Consider the following 12,947-nt stretch of genomic DNA (forward strand, 5'->3'; position numbering starts at 1 on the left):
GTATAACCCCGTCATTTTTTGTTTTTTAAAGGGGGGTTAATATGTTCTCATTTTCCTTTTCTGTTTATCATAAGTCGATTCTTTGCAATTTTGATCTACAACCCCATTTTTCATTTACTCGATTATACGGATCACATATGGTGGAGTTGAATAGAATAAGAATACAATCAACACAAAAGTTCCAAACATTCAGAATACTACTTGCAATTGTAGAATACAACATAAAATAGGGTCTTTATGACTTGGAGACAACTCATTAATAGCAGGGGAAGATTTATAGGGAAAATTCGGGCATGTGAACCTGTGATCAAAATCAAATTAGTTTCTGATTTAGGGGTATTCTGCCCTATTATTGCAGAATGTATGATGCTCTTGGTTACTTCTTATGGTTATGAACACATTCTTTCTGTAGGTCTTGATTGATGATAGGCCAAGGCCGACAAGTTTTATTTAGTGTCCATTGGTGACAAATAGTTTGTAGATCCATTGTTACGTAGACTTAATAGGGAGAGGAAATACAAGATGGAAGGTCTCCTTTTTGTGCAGCAAAGTTTTGAAACTTCTCTTTACGTGGGATCTCCTAAAAGGGAATTGCTGGTATGCAAAAGCAGCAGTGAACGTAAGTCAGGTCAAGGTCATTCAAGCTTTGCTTAAAAGACGGTACACAAATTGTTCATGCGATTGATTTTTGGTACATGATGTATATGTCTTGAAGCTCTGGAATTTGGCTGCAAAGACATTTTGTACACTTTTCGCGCATATGCTTTGGCACCTAGTACCATTGATCTGGGTTTCTCCTCTTCTTCGCTGGTTAAATTTGTATGATACGAAGTTATCTCTTCAGGTGTGTATTCTATCCAGTTCTGATAAAATAGTATAAGAACACATAGAAGTAGTATTGGAGTGTTGGAATAATTCTTCATCAAGCAAAAGATTGAGGTGAACAAAAACCTAAGTCACAACCTCTTAAAACAGTTGATCATCAAATGCAGACAAGAGAATAGTAAATACCTATATTTACTTCGAGATTTACAAGAGAGACAGCATTTATTATCAAGAATACAGTTTTAACGATTTCCTTGAGAAATAGTGCGTTCATAAACAGAAAACACTATAAAAACTGATGAGAGACGAAACTCGTGTTCTTGTTCCATCCCATTTAACTGCACAATACGAAAATTAAATGCATCAATGACCACCTATTTAAGCTACTACAATATGACTAATATATACCGGACCAAGACACAATCCCAGAAAGCACATCTAGGCATATCCGTTAGAGGGTAGAAGCATCACAACTAAAGTTTGATAGGATAATAAATAATGAAAATAAATTGGGCACGAGAATTTTGCGTGGAAACCTCTCAAACAGATAGAAGGGAAAAACCACGGGGTAGAAGGATTTTACTATAATATGGGAGTACACTGCTCTCAAATATAAGGAGAAAATATTAAATAAACACTTCTCTCTTGTAAAAGGAATAACTCACTAAAGAGGACACTCAAAACTATAATATTTATCTTGGTGTATAACTCTCTTTTTGGGATGATACAAATGAGAGCAAAAGGCCTCTATTTATAGGAAACAAAAGCGCGTAAAGAAAATTTTACGCGTTAATTTTCTGTCAAATCAAAAGTTGTTGTCATCTTTTCTTGGACGCTGCCTCCTTTTTTGGTTTTCTTTGACTTTCTTGCATTCTCCCACTTGAAGATTTAATTGAGAATTAATTAAGTCTCCATACCATACTTTCTACCCAATTACTGCAATGTTATGTTTCTGCTAAGCCAATAGAAGATCGACACCATACAAACTTGTTACTATTGATCGGCTTCGTAAATATATCTGCTAAGTTGTCATTAGTGTTAATTTTCTGAATATCCATACTATCTTTTTCTACCTTATCACGAACAAAGTGATACTTAACTCGTATGTGCTTTGTCCTTGAATGAAATGTCGGATTCTTTGCAAGATGCAAAGTGCTCTGACTGTCACAAAACAGAGAAACCTTCTCTTGTTTGTGCCCGAGCTCCTCCAGTAACATCTGCATCTATATTGCCTCTTTGCTAGCTTGTGTAGCTACTACATATTCTATTTCCGTTGTTGATGTAGCCACTATAGATTGCAGTTTTAAAACCCAGCTTACAGCTCCTCCAGTAAGATTAAACACATAACCTGTGGTGGACTTGCTTTTATCAAGATCACCTGCATAATCTGAATCAACATAACCTTTAATAGTAAAGTCTGATCCTCCATAACACATTGCAACATCTGAGGTATCCTTGATATTTTCAGGATCCTCTTAACAGTATTCCAATGCTCTCTACTAGAATTAGCCATGTATTGACTAACCACTCTCACTTCTTGTGCAATGTCAGGTCCTATACATACCATGACGAACATTAAACCTCCCACTGCTGATACATACGGTACTCGAGACATCTCAATCCTATCTGATGTATTGCTAGGACTCATACTTGAGTATAACTTAAAATTATTAGGAAGTGGGGTAGAAATTGACTTATAGTCTTGCATCTTGAAGCGTCGCAAGATTTTCTTCAAGTAGTTCTCTTGAGAAAGCCAAATCTTCCTATTATTTCTGTCTCGGTGAATTTGCATTCATAGAATCTTATTTACTAGTCTCAAGTCCTTCATTTCAAACTCCCTAGCTAACTATGCTTTTAAATTTGTGAGACGATATTTGTTGGGGCCTGCTACCAACATGTCATCAACATATAGCAGCAAAATAACAAAATCGTCATCACCAAATCTCTTGTAATAAACACAAGGATTTGAACTATGTCTGTTGTATCTAAGGCTTATAATGAAGGAATCAAATCTCTTATACCAACACCTTGGCACCTATTTGAGACCGTATAGAGATTTGTTCAACCTACAAACCAAGTTTTCTTTTCCCTGTTATTCAAAACCTTCTGGTTGGAGCACGTAAATTTCTTCTTCAAGCTCTCCATGAAGAAATACAGTTTTGACATCTAACTGCTCTAAGTACAAGTCAAATATAGCACACATTGTCAGGACCACTCAAATTATTGTGAGTCGAACCACCGGAGAAAATATCTCATTGAAGCCTATACCTTCTTTCTGAGCAAATTCTTTTACCACCAATCTTGCACGATACTTCTCCACTTGATCATTACCATTGTGTTTGATCTTATAGACCCATTTATTTCCAATGGCCTTCCTTTCTTGTGGTAATTAAATAAAATCCCATGTTTTAATTTTATAAAGAGCTTCAATTTCTTCTTGCATTGCTACTATCCACAGAGATGATTCTTGGCCTTTCATAGCCTCGTGAAAAGTTGAAGGCTCTCCATCCTCGGTTAATAGACAATATGCAATATTGACCTCCATAGAATAATCTGAGTGTCAAGCTGGTTCTCTTTTCTCCCTAGTTGACCGTCGAACTTGTGGAGTTTCGATCTCAGTTTGTTTTTGTTCTTTGTGTTCTGGTGCAACTTCAGAAGAAACTGGAACTTCTTCTATTTCTTCAACTTCAACTGTAGTAGTCTCTGATTTTTCTTTCGAAGTGCTGCCTTCTTTTGCTTGTAACGTGTTTTCAACAAATACAACATCCCTGCTGGTTATCACCTTGCGGGCAGTGGGATCCCACAAGCGATATCCCTTAACTCAATCAGCATACCCTACGAAAATGCATTCTCTGGATTTCGGATCTAAATTTAATTTTTCTTGAGTGTTGTACATAACATAAGTAGAACTTCCAAATATATGTAACCAAGAATAATCAACTGATTTTCCTATCCACATCTCCATTGGTGTTTTCAGATCAATTCCGATTGATGGTAACCGATTAATCACATAACAGGAGGTTTTGATTGCTTCTGCCCAGAATGGTTTTTCCAACCCTACAGTTGCCAACATTGCTCTTGTTTATTCCAACAAGGTTCTATTCATCCGCTCTGCTACTGCATTTTATTGTGGAGTATATGCCACCATGAACTGCCTTTTAATACCCTCTTGTTTACAGAAGTTATCAAATTCATCACCAGTGTATTCTCCTCCATTATCTGTCCTCAAACACATGTATTCTCCTCCATTATTTGTCCTTAAACACTTGATCTTTTTCTCAGATTCAAGTTCCACCCGCGCTTTGAATTCTTTGAAAATCAGAAAAACATTTGCCTTGCTCTTGATTGGATACACCCAACTTCTCCTGGAGTAATTGTTGATAAATGACACGAAATATTTCGCTCCTCCTAGGGACTCCACCGGTGCTTTCCAGACATCAGAGTAGACCAGATTTAATATTTCCTTGCTTTTAGCAAAGGAACTGCTAAACTTCAGTTTATGTTGCTTACTGGTAACATAATGCTCACAAAAGGGTAGTGAAACCTTTTTAAGCCCAGGAAGAAGCTTTTGCTCAGTAAGAATCTTCAAACCTCGTTCTGATATATGGCCAAGTTTACGATGCCACATCATCGTTGATTCTTCAAATGAACTTGCAGGCGCGGCTAATGTTTCTCCTTCTTGGTGTGTTTCACCTTTAAGCACATATAGATTTGCAGCAAGTTTTTCTGCTTTCATCATTATAAGAGCTCCTTTTGATATTTTCATAACTCTATTATGAGTCTTATATGAACATCCATTATCATCTAATTGTCCCAAAGACAATAGATTTTTCCTCAAGTCTTTTACATGTCGTACCTCCTGGATGGTGAGTACTGTGCCATCATACATCTTTATTTTGATGGACCTAATACCAATAACATCCAAAGCATCATTATCTCCCATGAACACAGACCCTCCTGAGATAGGATTATATTGATGGAACCATTCTCTCCGGGAAGTCATGTGTCATGTTGCTCCGGTATCCATTATCTAGATATCAGTGAAATGTTTTCTGTCTTCATTATTTGATATTGCTTCACTACATAAAATATCGTCATCATCCGAGATACTTGCAACATTCCCTTGAATATTTGGTGGGAAAACAAGTTGATTTGTGTGATATGAACTATATTGTGATTGGAGTCGGATCCAAAAATTTAAATTTGATAGATTCAGTATTTGAGATTTTTATCGTTGAACTCACTACATGCGAAATTATGGGTATTGGAGTTGTTGTATTAGTTTTTGTTATATATATTTTTCATGTTGAACCTACATCAGAGTACAGGTCAAGTTATATTCGCACTTACAGTAGAGTTACAACTAACATTTGTGTTGTCAATTATTTTGTTTTAGATGACCTAATGTCCTAGTTAAAAGTTTGATCTTTCTTCCAACTTGTTTGTGCTTATCTCTAGTGTTGAGTTTTGAAGCTAGAAAATGTTGCAGTCCATTACACAAAAGATAACCATATTTTCCTCACCAAAGACCTAATAGCTAGCCTTTTTAAGTGTTTCATGTCCACGCTCTTATAACCATAATAATAACTTGTTTAATACTTGGTACAAGTTTCAAGAAATATCTTTTTGAATGTTACAAAAAAAAATCTTCTTTTTACCCCACAAATTATATGATAGTTCATCTTATTCCTAAAATAGATAAAAGAAAAAACTTGAATCCCCAGCTTCCTCATTGATAGGCACGAAATGTCTTCTCAGCAGCACATTTTAATGATATATATTATAGACGGATCTAGAATTTCTAAAATATGGGTGCAACCTTTCCTAGTATGGGTGTCAGCCCATAATATTATACCTAATTTTACAGAGATCACGGGTTCAGGTTCCCCATATCTGGAGGATATTGTAAAGATTCATGTTATGGTAATGCTATGAGTTACTAGTACAAAGCATATATCTAGCTTGGGTTTTGAGTCACTGACCATTTTAATTTTTTTAATTAATGATATTTTCTTTTTGTATTTTATAACTTTCTTGGTTGCTTAGAGATTACCTATACTTAATTGGGATTTGAATACATCTATTTGATTTGGATCCATTGATAAGTCATAATATTTGGGATTGCTGAGTTCTTGATTGTATGCAGAAATGGATACTTGCTGTGTGGCTATGAAATCCACTGTCCATTTTGGGAGAGTGAGCACTGGTGGTTTTAACAATGGAGAGAAGGAGTTTTTTGGGGGAGAAGATGAGAGGGAGTTTAAACAACAATCTCAGGATTAATCAGTTGTCGAAAAGTTTGAAACTTGAGAAGAAGGAGAACAAGATCAAACCTGGGGTTGCTTACTCTGTGATCACTACTGAAAATGACAAAGAGACTCTGGTAATAATCAATTTCTTTATTAGGACATGTTTGCTTCAACTAATGCCATAGTAGTGTTGTAGATATGGTGGAAATACGAACTATATCGAATCCATCATTTAAACTTGATAGGTCCAATATTTGAGATTTTTAGCGTTGAACTCACGACACTATAAGATTATGGGTTTTGAGTTTAATTTTGTTGAAATTCTAGTACTACTAGTCTTTTGCTATATATACGTTTCATGTTGAAGATACTGTGTTAAGTTGAGCCTACAATATTTATCTCCATCAGCCTGTGATTGTGATTGTTTGCTGGACCTATGTAGTTCGTAGAGATGCCACGTCTTGAGAGACGCCGGGCAAATCCCAAGGATGTGGCTGCAGTCATACTAGGAGGAGGTGAAGGGACCAAGTTATTCCCACTTACAAGTAGAACTGCAACCCCTGCTGTAAGAGACTTATCTTTGCTCATGAACTTACATTCGTTTTCTCATTTTTTTGTTTTAGATGCCTAATGTCCAGTTAAAACTGTGTTTCTTTTCTTCCAAGTTATTTGTCTTTATCTCTTGTGTTAAAGTTCAGACTTTTCCAACTATGACTTTTAAGATTTAGGCACTAATGACTCACCCCTTCTCCAGTATGCCCTTTATTGTTCTGAATCTTATTAAGGGGAAATTGGATCATCTGTGTTTCATGTTCTTGTTTTTTACCTTTAGGATGTGCTCAGATTTTTTTATGATATATTATTTGTTGATTTCTACCTTAAACAGATCGATTAGAAATAGATAAAATATGTGTTAAAGATTGCAAGTTGTTGTTCACTCTACGGTCAATTTCTAAAGATTCTGATGTGTTTGTGCAACATGCCACCAGGTTCCGGTTGGAGGATGCTACAGGCTAATAGAAATCCCAACTAGCAACTGTATCAACAGTGCTATTAACAAGATTTTTGTGCTGACACAGTACAATGCTGCTCCCCTGAATCGTCACATTGCTCGAACATATTTTGGCAATGGTGTGAGCTTCGGAGATGGATTTGTTGAGGTTTGAGACTATACTTCTGAAATTCTTGAAGGAACCTGGATTGATCTTGCTAGATATCACAGCTGAGCTAATTAATATGAGTAAACTTGTTGGTCCTCCAAGTGATTTGTTCACACAAAATCTGTAACAATTGAGGATGATTTCTTCATTGTTTTTCTGCTTTCTTGTTTCATTTTACTGACTGAAAGGAATTCCATCATAAAACAGGTACACCTGGGGAAGCAGGAAAAAAATGGTTTCAAAGAACTGCAGATGCTGTTAGACAATTTATATGGGTATTTGAGGTTGGTCTCTACCAGGGTGGATCTACATGGGAGTGAGGGGTTCACTCGAACCCCCTCAATCGAAAAATTATGTTGTATATAGAAGGTTAAATTTGAATATTATGGATATATACCCTTTAATGAACCCCCTTAGTACAATTGAAAAGAATGGCTCAGTGGTAAGGGGGTTCAATTTATAACTAAGGTCGTGAGTTTGATTCTCGCTCAAGTCTTTCTTTAAAAGTTTTTTACTCCCTTTTCTATTTAATGTGCATTTTGGGCTTTGGATATGTTGTTGGGCTTGAGCCTTTCTCACTCTCAAATGAGCAATTGTGGCTGGGTAGACAAAAAGTAGTTAGCCCATTTGTGTATATTTGTTATTTACTTAATTGTTTTTTTATTTTTCTTAAGTTTAAATATTGTATTTAAAATATTTTATATATTTTTTTTATGTAATTGGAATGAAAAATATTCCTATTCTCTCCTTTTCATGCTCACATATAAGCCCTAACTGGATTTCTATAATTTCTAACTGATTTTCAATATTAACACACTTTTTCACCAAAAGAAAAGAAATAACATACTATGCATATCTCGTTTTGTTAAATTTTATATATTATTTATCGAGTTACATAGTAAGTTCTTTTCAACTATATTTTTATCATTCTACATATTAATATATTGATGTTGTTCAACATCTTTTGTTATTATTACTATTATTATTGAGTACTAAAAATATATTATTTTTAAAAAAGTGTAAATATTGAATTATTAATATCATAATATTTTTTATTTTCTTTATCAATTTCAAAAAAATATATTATGATATTAATAATTCAATACTCACTTTTTAAAGAAACTTATCTTTTGTGAGGCATTAATTTAAAAGAAAAAATAGAAAGTTTAAAATAAAGTAGGACAGTGCAAAGTGAAAGTTAAAAAAAATGATATTTTTTAAAAAAGGCTCGACGGTGTAGAGAAAAATGGAAAGAAATGTTAAAAGGACAAATAAGGCGAGTTAAAATTTAGCAAACATCTGCTTTAATTTTTCTTTGCTTATTTCCTTTCTTTATATGTTGAACCCCCTAAATTAAAATGCTGCATCCGCCACCGGTCTCTACAATGTCCAAGTAAAGGATCTTGGATCTTGGATCTTTCTATTGAAATTATTTTTATGAATTGAGTACATTAGTTACTCAACTAAAAGATTAGCGGTAGTTTTAACGAATTTATGCTGTCTTCTCAGGGATACATATTCCGAGACTATTGGGACACTTAAAATCTTTTTATGATGCTAGCTATGGCGGTCCTCAATTCCCTTTGTTAATATGATAATAAAAATCCCAATTCCTTAATAAAGACTTTTGAGGCTTTTCCATGTAAAAATAGTAATTTAATTTTGTTAGTTGACCTTATTTGGTTTGGATTTGAATTCCTTATTGATATTGGTTTGGGATAGCAAAAACAAGGGAGTATGTATTCTTTATAAATAATCATTATGTTGTTGGCAAATAATTCATCTACACTAGTCTCAAAGCAAAGTTAATTAACTTGTAATTTGCTTTTCTTTTTTCCAGAATGTGCATTAACATGAGAATGGATGAGGAGAAGTACCCGCAGCTTCCTGATAAAATAATATTCTACATATTGAGCTACTTGCCACTTTCATGCTTGTTCAAATTCCGATCTGTTTGCAAGCTATGGAATACCCTCTTTCTTCACCCTCATTTCGCCGCCTTTCATTATAGAAATTCACAATCTGGTTTAAACTTGGATGATCTGACAGGCAGTTTGAAAGTGAGGGAAAAGGTATTGAAGGACTTACGAAACGAGTACAGAGACGGAGTAGAGTTAAACCATATTAGTTCGAGTAGTCAAGGCTTATTACTCCACAAATTTGCTACCATCTGTGATGATGATTCTTATCCTCCTATTGCTATAACTAGTACGAATTTGAGATACCGCATGCGCATTGAATGCTCTATATTACGCCAAAGGCTTGATATCCCCAATCCACAAAATCCTACTTTATGCATTGCCTTGGATTTTGTTTTCGATAGCCAAGCTGTCAAGTTGATTTCTGTTCATCAACATGGCTATGAAATCCTCTCTCTTCGAATTGGGAGCGATCAAACTACTTATTGTTGGCGAGACGTTAACTTATCGAAGAAGAGGAACGACGAAATTTCTCATGTTTTCTTTAGGATGGGAGTTGCTTATTGCATTTGTCATGCTGAAAGGGATCATATAGAAATTGATGTGTTGGATATGGTTGATGAGACCTACATTGGTCATACTACTTTCCCTAGAGGTTTCTTCACCAGCCCTAGTCTCATGGATTGGAATGGCCAGCTCTCATTCGTTGAACAAGTAAAAGATGAGCTCCGTGTCTTGGTATTAAACGATTACAGAAAATTGAAATGGGATGAAACAATACGGATCATCAAGCTGGATTTCTTCAAGGAGCTAATGACATTTATTGCTTTTGCCGATAATTCTGTATTGTTCTTCGTGAAGCAGGACAAGAAATCCTTCTGCTGTTATGACATGAAGACGGAAAATTTAATTACTAGTGTATTGTCAAACTGCATCAATTCTTCTGAAGATGTAATGGATGTGATCGTGATGATGATCTTCTTCAGGTGTGAGGGGGTTTTCAATTATTAAGAATTTTGAAATTTTGCTCAAGTGGCAAGTCTAAAGTTACATCTTTTATTGCTTCTTTCAGACCTTATATATATACTATTATCTTTCTACTCTTTATCATTTTGACTGATTGATTATGTAATCCATACTTAATCACACTCACATTGAGAGAGTGAGCATCAAAAGTAAATATTAAAATTTTAATTTCTTTTTATTTATGAATATATATTTTTTTAATTATTATTTTTTCCTTATTTATTTTCTTTCTTCTCTTTCACCCTTCTCGTCACTGCTCCAACCGGCTTTCACGCCGGAGCTCCGAACAGCAAACAATAATGAAACAACCAGACCACCCCCATCATTGGAGCATCAACTCCACCTAACCAAAACCCCTTTAGTGTCTCTCTTCCTAGTCACTGCTGACGAGCAACAAGACGCCGATCCGGCGAACTACCAAACAAACACCCCCACCTCCCGTTGCTGCCAGCAACGAACAACCAACAAAACCCCAAATAAGGTTTTTTTTTTTCTTTGGTGGTGGGATTTAACTTAAATTTATGATGATTTTGGTGATGGGTTTGAATGTTTCTTTTCAATCCGAAGCTTTATTCTTAGGAGATGGCAGAGAGCTCTTTGAGCAGGTGAAGAAGATAACGATGAAGGTGGAGGAGGTGATAAAGGCAGATATGGAGGCAGGAGGTGAAGAAAACCCATCCGTCAATATTTTTCCTAAATTAAGCCTTCTTAGGGTTGAAAAAATGGTGGAAGAAGAAGGGAGGAAGATGAAATCGGAAATTTTTAAAAGAATAAATTAAATGGTGAAATACACGTGTAAAATGTGTGTTTCACATAAGACACATAATTGATTGTAAAATTTTAAGTGGTTATATATTTCATTTTTAAAAGGTTTAGGGGATTAAGTGTGTGTAGTTGGAAATCTAATTATATATTAGGGAATATTTGGCTATTTTCTCTTTAAACTAGTTAAAATTCATATTTATTTTGATAAATTACATGAGTTTATGGGAACTCAATTTTTAATATTGTTTACACATATTTAAATGTTTGTTGATTGTTAGTATGCTTTAGTTTGGACGTAGTATTGATTCTCCCATCAAATGGTTAGTGTGGGTCTCACTCACGATGGGTCAACGCCGTCACAATAAGTTATGTCGCTTAATTCATATAGAGCATATGTGTAACATTAATTAAAAGCAGAAAAATTGTAGGGGGGAAATAGGAGGGAAATTTTGACAATGAATTTCTGGACTTCTTCTTCTACACAATCAAATTTTAGTGTACTTTACTGCTGTTGAGTGGTTCGCTGACACCGTAGTTTTAGATATCGATACACCATTGCGTAAGATCGTTCTATTTTAACAGGATATATTCGATAAGCCTCGAATTCTTGAGGGGAATAATTTCCTTGAGAAAACACTGTATATTCAGGAAACTCAATTTTCTTCTCTTAGAAAAATATCTTTAGATTCTTTTCTGTTTATTGATTTTGAGTTTTCCGATTTTTAAAATACTCTTTAAATCGTATTGTTTCTTATGTAATTTTTCAAATTTTCTGTTCTTATTTTAGTAATACTTTATTTACAGATTAACAACATGAATTTCATGTTTTATGTGCAAGTACACATCAATTATCATTAGGTGAATAATTTTTTTACATTGTCTACGTACACAATTGTTAAGTCCTACTATTTTTTTTTCTTATCTGTTTTGCATGGATTTATCAGAGAGAAGATTATGGTGCCAGCTGATAAGCCATTCATCACGTCGAGTGGAACAGAGGTTTCTAACACAGTCATTTTCAGACAGGCAAGACATGATTGATTTGTTGACACGAGCATACTGATTAATGAAATTTTTACGAATTTTTTAAAATTAGTAATTATTTTTTTAAGGTATTTTTTTATTATGATCTACAATATATTTATCTTAATTATTATGGTCAACAATATATTTGCCGACAATTTTGTATTGTTCTCCGTGAAGCAAGACAAAAAATCTTTCTGCTCTTATGACATGAAGACGGGAAATTTAATTATTAGTGTATTGTCAAACTGCATCAATTCTTCTGAAAATATAATGGATGTGATCGTGATGATCATGTTCTTCAGGTGTGTGTGGGGGGGGGGGGATTTCAATTATAAAGAATTTTGAGATTTTGCTCAAGTGGTAAAGTCTAAAGCTACATTTACAAACTCGATCGTTCCATCATACTCTTGCAATAATTGAGTGATTCATTATGTAATCCATACTTAAATGTCTCATGTCTTAGAATAGTGTTGTATCTTGGCTTATTTTTGTTTGTTGCAAGTTCAGTTTTGCTAACAGTAGCCTTATAAAATTTGGGCTTAGCTCCTTCGAGTAAAATGGATAATCAAACATTGGGATTGCTTTTGCCACAATAGTGTTGTAGGTATGGTGGGAAATCAAGTTGATTTGTGTGATATGAACTATATTGTGATTGGAGTTGGATCCAAAAATTTAAACTTGATAAGTCCAGTATTTGAGATTTTTATCGTTGAACTCACTGCACGCGAAATTATGGTATTGAAGTTGTATTAGATTTTGTTATATATATTTTTCATGTTGAGCCTACAATATTTATCTCCATCAGAGTACAGGTATGTTATATTCCCACTTACTGTAGAGTTACAACTAACATTTGTGTTGTCAATTATTTTTTCTTCCAACTTGTTTGTGCTTATCTCTAGTGCTGAGTTTTGAAGCTAGACAATGTTGCAGTCCATTACACAAAAGATAACCATATTTGCCACACCAAGGACCTA

The 12,947-nt window shown here is 34.5% G+C and overlaps 1 protein-coding gene across 1 annotated transcript; it reads left to right on the forward strand.

Annotated features, from left to right (window-relative positions):
- Nucleotides 1–5,947: 5,947 nt before the first annotated feature.
- On the forward strand, nt 5,948–7,262 carry LOC129884479 (glucose-1-phosphate adenylyltransferase large subunit 1-like). The gene is made up of 3 exons (XM_055958774.1): nt 5,948–6,208; nt 6,517–6,639; nt 7,064–7,262. Exons 1-3 carry the CDS (start codon nt 6,044–6,046, stop codon nt 7,238–7,240), a joined length of 465 nt encoding a protein of 154 aa, XP_055814749.1. The 5' UTR covers nt 5,948–6,043; the 3' UTR covers nt 7,241–7,262.
- The last annotated feature ends 5,685 nt before the right edge of the window (nt 7,263–12,947 follow it).

This window comes from Solanum dulcamara, chromosome 4 (genome assembly GCF_947179165.1).
Source record: "Solanum dulcamara chromosome 4, daSolDulc1.2, whole genome shotgun sequence".
NCBI lineage: Eukaryota > Viridiplantae > Streptophyta > Magnoliopsida > Solanales > Solanaceae > Solanum > Solanum dulcamara.

What these genes read in the sequence shown, in the direction of transcription:
- LOC129884479 (XM_055958774.1), top strand. Translation starts at nt 6,044, where the DNA reads ATGGAGAGAAGGAGTTTTTTGGGGGAGAAGATGAGAGGGAGTTTAAAC. An exon ending in AAAATGACAAAGAGACTCTG is followed by an intron (nt 6,209 to 6,516) that starts GTAATAATCAAT and finishes GGACCTATGTAG; the next exon opens with TTCGTAGAGATGCCACGTCT. An exon ending in GTAGAACTGCAACCCCTGCT is followed by an intron (nt 6,640 to 7,063) that starts GTAAGAGACTTA and finishes ACATGCCACCAG; the next exon opens with GTTCCGGTTGGAGGATGCTA.